The sequence below is a fragment of the Peromyscus maniculatus genome, chromosome 8 (assembly GCF_049852395.1).
Source record: "Peromyscus maniculatus bairdii isolate BWxNUB_F1_BW_parent chromosome 8, HU_Pman_BW_mat_3.1, whole genome shotgun sequence".
In the NCBI taxonomy this organism is placed as follows: Eukaryota; Metazoa; Chordata; class Mammalia; order Rodentia; family Cricetidae; genus Peromyscus; species Peromyscus maniculatus.
In genome coordinates, this window is record NC_134859.1 from 102,478,886 (window position 1) to 102,493,119 (window position 14,234).

The window sequence follows — 14,234 nt, forward strand, 5'->3', positions numbered from 1 at the left end:
GAGTGATAGAGTGAGACAGCTCACATCCTCCTATGACCTCTGCACGCTCATGTGAGTACACACACACACACACACACACACACACACACACACACACACACACACACGAGTTGGGGAGGAGTAAATAAATATAGTAAATAGATGCTTTTAAACTTTATAAAAGTTGGAACAAATAAAAGGCAATTATTGATTTTTTATAGACAATACAAAACATAATCTTTAAAAGAAAATTTGAAGAATTGTGTGTCATCAAAGCTTTAAATGTGTAGTCAGGGAGATGGATAAAGTGCTTGTCATGTAGTCATGGGGAACTGAACTCATAAAATCTACATAAAAGCTGGGCACAGTGGCACACATCTGTAACTTCAGCACTAAAAGTGGGGAAACAGAGCCAGGGGACTCCCAATGTGGACTTTTCAGCAACATTTCTTTCCTTTTTAATGTTTTATTTATTATACATGTATGAGTTTTCTGCCTGCAGGTATGTATGTGTAAGTGCAGTGCCCACAGAGGCCAGAAGAGGGCGATGGATCCTTTGAGCTGGGTTCTGAGACAACCAGGATGGCTACTAAGAACTGAACTTAGCTCCTCTGCAAGAGCAGCCACTTCTCCTAACCATTGAGCCATTTCTCTAGCTCAGATGGGCTTTTCTTTTTAGAAACTGTCCAAAGGTGTGCACAGAAGAGGACCCGACCATTGTATACAGACCTCCTGACATCCACAAGAGTGACATCAAGACTTGAGACTAAAGCTCTAGCAATGAAACAGCAGTGGACCTGTGCAGAGCTGAGAAATTAGACAAACCACACAAACCAGAGAAGCCAGGAAAAAAAAAACCCAAACATATTCAGAATCAGTGTCTTCCTCAAAGTGGCCGGCATTGCAGGGCACTGGGAAGATGTGAGCTGAGTTAAATTAATTGAAAGGACAAAAATTGATTATTAGTCCAGCCTTCATGAAAAAAAAATCAATAAATAGCAGAAATGGTGGTTCACACCTTTAATCTCAGCACTTAGGAGGCAAAGGCAGTAGGGTATCTGTGAGTTCCAGGCTAGGCTAGCCTGGTCTACATAGAGGATTCCAGGCCATCTTGAGTTACATAGCTAGGTCTTGTCTGTAAAACATCAGTTAAAAATTGGCCAAGAGCCGGGCGGCAGTGGAGGCACACACCTTTAATCCCAGCACTCAGGAGGCAGAGCCAGGTGGATCTCTGTGAGTTTGAGGCCAGCCTCGAACAGAGCAAGATCCAGGACAGGTACCAAAAACTACACAGAGAAACCCTGTCTGGAAAAACAAACAAACAAAAATTGGTCGAGGACTTACTTATTCATAAAAGGAAAAAAAATTAAATCCTTTAAAAGGACGGGGAGGATAGCTTAGTAGTTGAAGATGCTGTGTGAGCCTGGGGCCCTAAATCCAGTTCTCAGAATCCTGTGGAAGTGGAAGGAGAGACCTGATTCCAAAAACATGTTAACTGACTGCCAAATGTGTGCTGTGACATGCACATGTGTGATACACATACCACAAACATAATAAATAAAAATGTAAGGTATAAAAATAAAAATGTTTACAAGAAATAGGAAAACAATTAATTTTCAGGATATCTCTGTTCTTTATTTCTGTTGTTGTTTCTATTCGTCCCGCTTACACCTCCTCTTCTTGTTCTTCAAATTCTCTGAGGTTTTTGTTTGTTTAAAAATGCCCTTATTTATTTTTATGTGCATGGATGTCTGTACCTCTGTGCATGTCTTTGCACCATGACAGTGCTCACAGAGGCCAGGGAAGGGTGTTGGATCCTCTACAGTTGTGAGCTGCCATAAGGGTGCTGGGTATCAAACCTGGGTCCTCTGGAAGTGCAGCCAGTGCTCCTAACTGCTGAGCCATCTCACCAGGCCCTGCTTGTTTTTGGAGACAGTGCCTTATGGAGTTCAAGCTGAACTGGAACTGACAATGTAGCTGAGGATGACTAAACCCCAGAACTCAGGCCTCTACCTCCCAAGTGCTGGGATTACAGACATGTGCTTGGCTTGGTATTAATAATTTCTTAAATGAGAGGAAAAAAGTATAATTAGTAGACTAATTTGGTTCATTATAATTAAAAACCATTTATCAAAAGATATATTTAAAAAAAGGTGACTGGGGCGGTAGGTCAGTCAATGAAATGTTTGCTGTGTGAACATAAGGACTTGAATTGGATCTGCGGAACCCACATAGAAAGCAGGCCTTCAGGACACATGCTTATGACCAAGTCATCCATCTGTGTTCTGTTTCATCACAAACACAGGATGGGGGAGGGTGGGAAGAGGAGGAGGAGGGAAGGAGGCAGAAGAAAAGGAAAAGGATGCTCTAAAGTGGTTAACCGCAGAGGAAAACGATGTAATAGTGTGCTAACACAGCCAGCCAGAGCAACACAAACAAGATGCACGTCACAGTGTCAACACATCAGTGTGCATGGACCTCCAAGACACAATGATGTCGAATGATGAAACCAAAGACTTAGAAATGAGGCCTGTGAACTGGGCATGGTAGCACATGCCTATAATCCCAGAACTCGGGAGGCTGAGGCAGGAGGATGAGGAGCTGGAAACTAGCCTGGGCTACACAGTGAGACCCTGCTAATGAAAGAAAGGGAACAATCGCCGGGCAGTGGTGGCGCACGCCTTTAATCCCAGCACTCGGGAGGCAGAGGCAGGCGGATCTTTGTGAGTTCGAGGCCAGCCTGGGCTACCAAGTGAGTTCCAGGAAAGGTGCAAATCTACACAGAGAAACCCTGTCTCGAAAAACCAAAAAAAAAAAAAAAAAAAAAAAGAAAGAAAGGGAACAAGGAAGGAAAGAAATATGGAGAAAGGGAGAGAGATATACAGACAGACACACAGACACACAGACACACAGACACACAGAGAGATAAATAGTTAGACAGAGGAAGAGGGCTGGGTGCATCTCTGGGACAAAGTGCTTGTTCTGCATGTCAGGTTTGGATTTACTCCTGAACACTGAGGGAAAGAGTGGACCCTGGTACAGGCAGCTGGTGCAGGTGGGTGAATCTCTGTGAGTTGAAGGCCAGCTTGGTCTACATAGCGAGTTCTAGACCAGGGCTCCATAGTGAGACCCTGTCTCTAGAAAAGAAAGTATAACTCTGTCTATATAAAAACCCCAAGCAGAGACACTAAACAATACACCTTGGGCAACCCCATGTGCATGTATGTGACAAAACATTAAGGCCTGCAGAAAAAAACATGTTGAGGTTGTCATCGAGGAGGGTAGAAAGCAGGAATGTGACATCAGAGAGGAGGATCGTCAGTATGGACCACATTCTATTACAGTACCTGGAGGAGGGCACATTGCCAAGTGTCTTTCCATGTGAGGTGTATCTATTTATTGGACATGTTGTCAAACTGCCCTCTAAATATCTATGTCCATAAACTCTGATTAGTGCTATCCTCAGCCTGGGTAGGAGAAGCTTCCCTCTGCTGTGGTCTCAGTGCTGAGAAAATGTGACAATTGAGTGCTCAGCCATAAATGGGACATCTATATCAAACCCTACCCTATGCCACCCCAAGGCACCTCCTCGCTACCAGAAGGTGCCTTCATCATACCCCACGCAACCCCATTCTATCCCAAGGCTCAGGGACATTATGGAAGGAAGAAGGAGAGGAACGCATTCGACAGCCAGAGGTGAGGAGGAGAGTGCTGTGAGATGCTGGGATGTGGCTGAGGCATGGTCACTGCACTCATGACACTGTGGCTGTGGTCACCTGTCCAAGACCAAGACAGTAAGATCGGTTAACATTCTGGCGGGCGGCACTATGGACTCAGTGGGTTAGGAAGAGAAAGATGAATGGAAGGAGGGAAGACCATGAAGGGGAGGAGGGAACACATGAGGGAGTGGGAGGGTGGGGTTGGAGGTGGATATGATAGACTGATGTTGTACATGTGTGAAGTTATCAAGGCATAAGTAAAGATATTCTATTAAAATATGTATGTATATGTATTTATTGGGCACATTCTTTTATGCATTTGACACAGCAAAAAGAGTCTTGTAAAATCTGAGAGTATTCTCAGAATCACAGATTTATTTGTTGTCCTCTGCCACCAGAAGAGCTGTGTCCAGGGACATGGACAGAGCTTTGATGTCAACAGACCTCACTGATTCTCCTAATGGGACAATGCTGCTTCTTCCCAGAGCACCTCTGAGGCCTATTCACCCACAGAACAGCACTGAGCATGCTCAGGAGCAGGGGCACCTCCAGAAAGACCAGGACCTTGAAGTAGATGCTGCTCAGCACTGGCCTGTGGGGACAAGGTCACAATAAGCTCCATGTCCAGAAGGTGATGTTGCTGTCCTACACTGTGTTCTTGTCTCTTTACCCAGGTGTGTGTCCAAGGTGTTCTTTTCAGGGACAAGGACAAGGAACCCTGCCTGATTGAACAGTGTGACTGATAGCCCAAGAATTAGCCTGGAACTGTGAATCTGGCTCAGGCTCTCCATGGACCTCCACTCCTAAGGCCTCTATCCAGGCAGGTGCTGCTCCTGCACCCAGACCCCAACTTTCTTCTAAACTCAGTTCTCCTATTTCCTCCTGGTGGCTCTTATTTGTTATTGATTTATTTGTTTGTTTGTTTGTTTGTTTGTTTAGTAGTTGGTTTTTTTTGTGGTGCAGGCAGGGTCTCTCTTTTATGTAGCCCAGGTTGTCCTAGATCTCACTATGTAGACCAGGATGGCCTTCAACTCACAGAGATCCACCTGCCTTTATCTCCCAAGTACTGCTGTTAAAGGTTTGTGCAACCACAATCCAGTGACTGTATTTATTTTCATTAGTTAATTAATTAATTTACTGTTGTGAGTGTGTGTGTGTGTGTCTGTGTGTGTTCATGTGCGTGTATCCAGGTGCACATGTGTGTATGAATGTGCAGCCCAGAGGATAATCTTGGATGTCATTCCTTAGTAATCATTACCTTGTGTTTGTTTTGAGACAGGTTACACTTTGCAGCTCTGGCTAGAATGATATTTGCTGTGTGCTCTAGACTGGCCTTAAACTCACAGATACTGGCCTGCCTTTGCTTCCCAAGTGCTGGATTAAAGGCATGAGTCACCACACCTGATCCATCTATCTTCTTATCTGACAGGATCTCACATTGGCCTGGAGCTTGCCAAGTAGTCTAGGCTGGCTGCCCAGTGAGTCTCCATCTCTATAGCTCAGGTAATTCAATTGTATGCCACCATGCCCAACATGTGGGTGCTGAGGCTCGAACTCAGATCCTTTACCAGCAAAGCCATCTCTTCAGGCTCTGGGTGTGTTTATGTAGTAGGCAGGAAACTAATTCCATGTCAGCAGGTCTGGGTCTGGGTGTCATTGCTGTGCCCCAATCTGTAGATGAGCAACTGTTGCTCACAAGACACTCCCCCAGGTCAGTGTGGGACTGAAAGATGCAAGAGACGCCCAAGGAGGAAGATCCAAACCCAGGCCTTTCCATGGTGCATTGGGGCTGGTTGGCACTTTCAAACTTGAGGTCAGTCTTCCTGTAGAGGAGAGTTTAAGTGTCAGTGACAAGACACTAGGTGCCAGGTCCCTTCCGACCTCAGTGACACCTTTTGCCTCCTTGTATTCCATCCTTCTGGGGACAGACACAGAGTGGTGGGACTCGGTCTGCTTGGCCCAGTCATTCCCACACTGTCACCCAGAAAGGCCACTGGACAGTCTTCTTTGATGAATGGACAGATGGAAAGTTCTAGAAAGAGAGATGCTTGGAGGACCCTGTGGAGAGTGGCCTCTGCTGAGGGGAACTAGAGACACCATTGGGATTTGGTTCCACACTCCTCACTATGAACCAACAGAGGATGTTGGAGAGAAGCTTTTATGAGGGGGAAACCACAATTGAGAACCAGAACAGGAAGCTGGGAGTGGGATGGGAGCCTGTAATCCCAGTGCCAGTGAGGCAGTTAGGAAGATCAGTCATTCAAGATGAATCTCAACTACACACTACAGTTTTTGGGTACACAAAAACTGGGCTACACAAGACCCTCTCTCAGAATAGAAAAATACCGGGAACAACAGAGCAGTTCATCGCCTTCAGTCCCCGCCACCACCCGGCCCTTAAAGAGATGCACTAATTCAGGTTCTATAAACAAGGGAGGCTCCATTAGGGGAGAATGACTGCAGACATGGAGAACATTGGGACCAGAGGAGCTGAGAGACGGTCTTCCATTCAGCTTCACCCTCTGCCTGCGAAGGGGAACTTTTGGGGGATTCTCTGAGTTTCTCCCTGCAGTAAATGGTTCCTGGGAAAGGAGGATGCAGGGAAACTTGGAGGTGTTGAATGGATTCCTCAGGGATCAAGTACCCCAAAATACAATCTACCCTTCTTCTTGTGTCCCTAGTTCCACTCAGAAGCCCCAGAACCACTGTGATGAGGCTGGCACCTCGGGACCTCCATGGAAGGGAAGTGTCCACTTAGGCCCAGGCCAGAGCAGCATTTGAGAGAGGGGTGCAGATACTCTGGGTTCTGTTCCCACATGGAGTTGGGGACAGGACCAAGTGAGACCTGGGAGAGAGGACTTGTCTGCTTTCAGGGCAGGAAGTCACAAAGAGCTAGTGGTTCAGGGCTTGTCTCTAGGTCTGAGACTGTCACGTGGTACACACAGAGAGTCTCCTACAGGGGCTGCTGAGAGAGCTCGGTGGGGAAAGTCTCTGTTTGCCAAGCCTGAAGACCTGAGTTTGAGCCCCAGGACCACACTGTGGAGGGAGAACTAAGTGCCAGTTCTCTGATGGACACACACCAGGGCTAGTCCAAGTAACTAACCAGATAGATAGATAGATAGATAGATAGATAGATAGATAGATAGATAGATAGATAGATAGATAGATAAATGTGATAGAAAGTAAGTTTCTAAAGAAGTCAGGTTTCACATTGGGATTGTGTGTACATGCACACACATGTATTGGTGTACATACACTATCACACATACCAACCATGCTCTCACAAAGGCACACGTGGACTCACACTCTCTGTGGCCTGAGTCACTGATTCACCAAGCTCACCATGCTATTGTATCTGCTTCCTTCTTTCATGAGGGAATGACTTACCTGGACTCAGGGTGCCCTGACATGAAGAGGGCTTACCTGGGACCACGGACACCACAACCCTGAAGAAGTCATCCATCCCCAAGGAGGGATGGATCTCCCTCAAGGAGTCATCAAAAAGCAGTATATCCACTCCACATATGCAGGTGCCTGCATCTTCCAGGGTGAGGTTCTCCAAGGTCATTGTGAAGATGAGGGTGGCTGGATGGTCCCTGATGGACACGCTTCTTTTGAGGCTCTAGTGCTGACAATCTCTTCACATAGTGGTAGTGAAACTCTGCACCAGTATTTGTCGTTAGTCTTGTGTTCCTCCTTGTACTGACACTGCACTTTCAGGGACTCCCCCACTGTGCCTGTCATGATGCTGGGCCACATGAAGGGAGACAGTCTGGAAAACACAAGCCCCAATTCTGCACCCTCACAGCTGGATGGGGGTCAGGACTCCCTTGGTCAGCTCTTAGAGAACTTTTGGTCTGGAGGAAGCATTGAGAATGGAGACAGGCCTTGTTAGACCCAGGAGTCAAGACTGAGGTGAGCACCTACGTTGTCCTGAAGAAGGGGCGGGCAGGGGGCTTGTCCCTGGAGAAAAGAAGGACCCAGGAGGAAACAACACGTGTGTGTGTGTGTGTGTGTGTGTGTGTGTGTGTGTGTGTGAGAGAGAGAGAGAGAGAGAGAGAGAGAGAGAGAGAGAGAGAGGAGAGAGAGAGAGAGAGAGAACAAAGAGAGGGATTGAGGGAGTCTTTACCTATGTACATAACATGTGTATGTCTCTGTGGGTGTGACATGTTTATATGCAGGAGTCAGTGCTTGTGTGTATGTTTGGTATGCGCACACACATGCATGCAAATACATGTGTGTACACAATAGAGATTGTGTGGTGTTATGACAATGTCTGTCTCAGCTCACCCTCTCAGCAGGTCCTGTCTGTCTCAGGTGTGGTAGTCATGACTGTACTGTGCACTGATTCCTGACAGCACCTGTGAGGTGATGCTGGCCACTCCTGCCCACCCCTACTCCTTGTCTTCACTCTGGGCCCATCTTCCTCTGCTAGCTGCTCTCTCCCACCTCCCATCCCCCATCCTGCCCTCTCACTTACTCCAGGATTTCCCCTTTCAGAGATGTAACCCCCACCCCACCCCCATCCCTGTGCTCACCTGGGACCTGCAAGAGGAGCAGAGCTGAAGGCAGCCACACTCCCATCACTCCTGGGGTCATTTCTTCAGCTCTGTTGTCCTCTGCCCACACCAAGCCCAAGAGGAGGAGGGGCAGTGTTCTTCTAGAAAGCCCAGTGTTCACATGTCAAGTTCTGCTTTCTGTCCTCTGCTTCCTGCTCCCTTGGCAGGCTCCAGATGAACTGGTACAGGAAGTGCTCTGAAGAAGGTCCAGGACTCAGGGGCGCAGGTTCCCATCACTCCCAGTGAAGGACACATCCCTGGCCATGGATTGAGGATGTCACCGGTCCCCCAGCCTTCAGCTAAGGGCTTCACAACCTTCCCACCTATGGCCAGCCTTTGAGAGCCTCTCCATTTTTGTTCATGCTGTCCATCCTCTGTGATAAGCCACTTCCTGAGCTGACTTGAGATCTGTCTATCTTATCTTGCTCCATCTCAGGGAGGAGAGGAACCACCTCCTTCACTCTTGTGATTCCGACACCATGTGTGCCTTGTTGCTCCAGTGAAACCCTCTTGAGTTCATTGTGAGTGGGAGGTTCATGGGACAATTCTGATGGATGCTTGGCCAGTCTTGTCTTTGTATCTTGGGTCTTGTTAACCCCCCCAGGTGGTGAACATGGATGGTAAACACATTGTCATGTCTGTATTTCTCTTCTCATATTCCCCATGGGGACATGTGCAGTGCTGGGACTGAGCAGAATGAAGGTATTGGGGGCCTTCTGGAGAGCCTGCTCCAAGGCCACCTCCAGGCTAATGCAAGAGAATCCACTAAGTTGGCATGGGTTAGACTGTTTCTATCTGAGAGTATTTAGAAATAAGTTTTAATCATCTCTTACTGGTGAAATAAGGAGACACACATGCTTTCTGATGTTAACTTTCTCTTTTACTTGATCTTAATAACCAATTAATTGCCTATGACTCTTCCTGTCTCCACACAGCTACACATCTCCACACTGCTGCATACAGCTGCAGATCTTTACAGACATTCATCTTTTCACATGGCTACACAATTTCTTTGACATACATTTCTCTTCTTCATCTCTTTTCTAGGCAGCTTCATCTTCCATGTCTGCACACAGCCACAGCTAAGCATCATCTAAACAGCCCTCTCTCCACACAGCACCTTACACAGCTCCTAGGCACAGCTCCTCCAAGTAGCAGCCGCTCTTCCACACAGCTCTCTCTCTCTCTCTCTCTCTCTCTCTCTCTCTCTCTCTCTCTCTCTCTCTCTCTCTCACACACACACACACACACACACACACACACACACACACACACACACACACACTTCTACATGATTTTCTCGCTCTTTATTTCTCTTTCACTTGTTCAGGTCCTCACACTTCTCTCATGCTTCTTTTTCTCCATCTCTCAGCACACACACACACACACACACACACACACACATTCTGCAGCAGCTCTCACATAGCTCTACACAGCCGTCTCTCTTCACACCGATGCTGCTGCTCCCTCTCGGCCAAACTCTGGACAATTATAAGTCACATTTTCAGGGTCCTAACCATTCTCAACACACAAGATAAGCCACTTAGTTTCTCCTAGGCTGGTAATGGCACATTGACCCACGCACGTAGCTCTAAGTTGGTGAGAGGCCAAGACATGAAACATTGGCTGAACCTTGAGCTGTCAGGGTACCGTATGCACCAGCAGCAGAGAGGGAACTTCTGCAAGGACTGAGTCTTGATGGAAACAGCCTGGCCTTGATTCAGCAATGAACAACATCTCGGAATTAGTCTGTGTACATTCTGTAGGAGCAGCTTAGTCTGTTTTGGACTAGTTCTAAGGTCTTTGCAAGATATGTAAAAGGTTGTTTTTGAGACTGAGAATACTGTTAATTTCTTATGTCAGTAAGGAAGAATATTCTGGTAATATTTATTGTGGTGGTAATCTAATTGTACTGAATTATTATTTTGATTGTATGTTAATAAATAAAGTTGTCCGGGGGTCAGAGCTATTAGAGCCATAGTAAGAGTGTGGCGGTGGTGGCACACGCCTTTAATCCCATAGATATCTGTGTGTTCAGGGTCAGAGCTATTAGAGCCATAGCAAGAGTGTGGCGGTGGTGGCACACGCCTTTAATCCCATAAGATCTCTGTGTGTTCAGGGATATAGTCAGCATTGGAGACATATGCCTTTAAGACCTAGGGGGCTGTACATTCAGACAGTGACGAGGCAGTCATGTGTTTGGGTTTACAACCAATGAGAAGGCAGAACAACATACTATAAAAAAACGAACCGACAGGAAGTAGGTCTCTTTTCGCGAAGCTGGGACAGCAGGAGGATGGGTGAGATTTTAGCTCTGAGCTCTGACCTCTCGGCTTTCTCTTTTACATTGTTTCTGTGTTTCTTATTTAATAAGACGGTTGGTTACATCTATATCTTATGTTCATCAGAATTAAACTGCTTAAACAGAAATCCACAGCTAAGTAATGATGTTCTATTAAAATATGTATGTATATGTATTTATTGGGCACATTCTTTTATGTGTTTGACACATCAAAAAGAGTCTTCTAAAAAAAAAATCTCAGAGTTGCTGTGGGATGTTCTGTATGTCCTGTGGGAGCCCTTCTTGGGTTCTTTGTGGCGTTACCCAGCAGGTCCGTATAGAGGATGATTAGGACCATGGGCCTGAGTGCAGGTGTTTGAGATGGTCTGCACTTGGCTGTGCTGGGGGATGGTCTGTATGTCAAGTTGCTCTGATTGGTTAATAAATAAAACCTGATCGACCGTGGCTAGGCAGGAAAGATAGGCGGGACTAACAGAGAGGAGAAAAAAAAAGGACAGAAAGGCAGAAGGAGACGCTGCAGCTGCCGCCATGACCAGACACACTGCAGCCGCCGCCATGACCAGCAGCATGTGAAGACGCCAGTAAGCCACCAGCCACATGGCAAGGTATAGATGTATGGAAATGGACCAATTTAAGATAAAAGCACAGTTAGCAAGATAAGGACAGTTAGCAGGAAGCCTGCCACGGCCATGCAGTTTGTAAGCAAATTAAGTCTCTGTGTTCACTTGGTTGGGTCTGAGCGGCTGTGGGACTGGCGGGTGACAAAGATTTATCCTGACTGTGGGCAAGGCGAAAAAATCTAGCAACACAGAGTATTCTCAGGAACACAGTTTTATTTGTTGTCCTCTGCCACCAGAAGAGCAGTGTCCAGGGACATGAACAGAGCTTTGATATCAACAGACCTCACTGATTCTCCTAATCTGGACAATGCTGCTTCTTCGCAGAGCACCTCTGAGGCCTGTTCACCCAGAGGACTGCACTGAGCATGATCAGGAGCAGGGGCACCTCCAAAAAGACCAGGAGCTGAAAGTAGATGCTGCTCAGCAGGGACCTGTGGGGACAAAGGTCAAAATAAGCTTCCTTCTCAGAAGGTGGTGATGATGCCCTGCACTGTGTGTTGGTCTCTTTACCCAGGTGTGTGTCCACTGTGTTCTTTTCAGGGACAAGGACAATGAACCCTGCCTGACTGAGCTGTGTGACTGAGCCCAAGAAGTAGCCTGGAACTGTGGGTCTGGCTCAGTCTCTCCGTGGACCTCCACTCCTAAGGCCTCTATCCAGGCAGGTGCTGCCTCCTCCACCCAGACCCCAACTCTCTTCTAAATTGAGCTCCCCTATTTCCTCCTGGTAGCTCTTATTTGTTATTTTGCTATTTTGCTATTTACTTATGTTTTTTTGGGGGGGGGCCTAGGGGGACAGGGTTTCTCTATTATGTAGCCCAGGCTATCTTGGAACTCACTATGTTGACCAGGATGGCCTTGAACTCACAGAGATCCACATTTCTCTACCTTCCAAGTACTGAGGTTAAATGTTTGTGCCACTACAGACCAGTGGCTGTATTTATTTTCATTAATTAATTATGAATTAAATAAAATTAATTAATTTGCTGGTGTTTTGTGTCTCTCTCTCTGTGTATGTGTGAATGTGTGTGTGTGTGTGTGTGTGTGTGTGTGTGTGTGTGTGTGTGTGTGTGTGTATGTAGGTGCACATGTCTGTTCATGAACGTGGAGATCAGAGGAATCCCTTGGGTGTCATTCCTCAAGAATCATCACCTTGTTATGTTGATGTTGGGACCGGTCTCACTATGCAGCTCTGGCTAGAATGAAATTTGTGATGAAGTCCAGGCTGATTTTCAGCTCATAGACTGGCCTGCCTTTGCCTCCCAAGTGCTGGATTAAAGATATGAGTCACCACACCTGATCCATCTATCTTGTTAATTGACAGGATATCACATTGGCTTGGAGCTTGCCAAGTAGGCTAGGCTGGCTGGCCAGTGAGTCTCAGGGATCCCCCTGTCTCTACCTCCACAGTTCAGGTATTTCAAGTATATGACACCCTGCCCGACATGCGGGTGCTGAGGCTTGAATTATGATCTTGTACCAGTAAATACATCTCTTCAGGCTCTGTGTGTGTTTATGGAGTAGGCAGGAAACTAACTCCATCTCAGCAGGTCTGGGTCTGGGTGTCATTGCTGTGTCCCAATCTGTAGATGAGCAACTGTTGCTCACAAGACACTCCCCCAGGTCAGTGTGGGACTGGAAGATGCAGGAGATGCCCAAGGAGGGAGATCCAAACCCTTCTACCTCCACCCTCTCAGCATTGCCCCCACCCACAGTCCAGAGCCCTCAGGGTCCTCACCGGGGTTGTAGGCTGGGACCAGGAGTTGTGTCCTCTGTGGTCACGCTGGGCTGAGTGTGCACTGGTGAGGATGTGGGGGACCCCAGGGTATTTGCTCTGTTCTCGTGGCTAGAGCCTGTGACAGGAGCAAAGGATGGAAACACAGACTGTCCCAGTGACCTCCACTCCATGTCCTCCCCACTGAAACCTCTGCAGCTCTGCTGCACACGGGTCCCTAGGGACACGATGGACCACTGTGTGACAGCCTACAAGTCCCATGGCCCCACCAAGTCCTGGTCAAGGCTTCCCTTGCCAGCCCTTCCCATGGTGCATTGGGGCTGGTTGGCACTTTCAAACTTGAGGCCAGTCTTCCTGCAGAGGAGAGTTTAAGTGTCAGTGACAAGACACTTGGTGCCAGGTCCCTTCTGGTCTCAGTGACACCTTTTGCCTCCTTGTTTTCCATCCTCCTGGGGACAGACACAGAGTGGTGGGACTCTGTCTGCCTGGCCCAGTCATTCCCACACTGTCACCTAGACAGGCCACTGGGAAGTCTTCTCTGAGGAATGGCCAGGTGGAAAGATCTAGAAAGACAGATGCTTGAAGGACCCTATGGAGAGTGGCCTCTGCTGAGGGGAACTAGAGACACCAGTGGGATTTGGTTCCACACTCCTCACTATGTACCCACAGAGGATGTTGGAGGGAAGCTTTTATGAGGGGAAAACCACAATTGAGAACCAGAACAGAAAGCTGGGTGTGGGGATGGGAGCCTGTAATCCCAGTGCTGGAGAGGCAGATTCAGGAAGATCAGTCATTCAAGTTGAATTCCTACAACACAGTGAGTTTGTGGCCAGCCTGGGCTACACAAGACCCTCTCTCAGAAAAGATAAATACTGGGAACAAGAGAGCAGTTCATCCCCTTCAGCCCCTGCCACCACCCAGCCCTTAAAGAGATGCACTAATTCAGGTTCTATAAACAAGGGAGGCTCCATCAGGGGAGAATGACTGCAGACATGGAGAACATTGGGACCAGAGAAGCTGAGAGGCTGTCTTCCATCCAACTTCACTCTCTGCCTGTGAAGGGGCACTTTTGGGGGATTCTCTGAGTTTCTCCCTGCAGTAAATGGTTCCTGGGAAAGGGGGATAAAGGGGAACTTGGAGTGGTTGAATGGATTTCTCAGGAATCAAGAAGCCCAATATATAATCTACACTTCTTGTGTCTCTGGTTCCTCTCAGAAGCCCCAGAACCACTGTGATGAGGCTGGCACCTTGGGACCTCCATGGAAGGGAAGTGTCCACTCAGTTTCAGGCCAGGGCATCCTCTGAAGGAGGGGAGTAGATAGG

At 47.5% G+C, this 14,234-nt stretch overlaps 1 protein-coding gene across 5 annotated transcripts in view; it reads right to left on the minus strand.

Moving 5' to 3' along the window:
• LOC102908600 (CMRF-35-like molecule 4) overlaps window positions 1-14,234 on the minus strand; it is a 54,889-nt gene that overhangs the window by 24,172 nt on the left and 16,483 nt on the right. For 3 of the 5 annotated variants that reach the window (XM_076543695.1, XM_076543696.1, XM_015995776.3), the window contains 2 exons: window positions 12,915-13,029; window positions 11,373-11,610 (listed from right to left, as the gene is read on the minus strand). The exons of 1 other annotated variant lie outside the window; for it this stretch is intronic. In XM_076543695.1, the coding sequence (XP_076399810.1) occupies window positions 11,475-11,610; window positions 12,915-13,029 (251 nt within the window). In that variant the 3' untranslated portion in view covers window positions 11,373-11,474. Of the gene's footprint in view, window positions 1-11,372; window positions 11,611-12,914; window positions 13,030-14,234 lie in introns of those variants that run through there. One more of the 5 variants, XM_076543697.1, reaches the window with a different exon arrangement.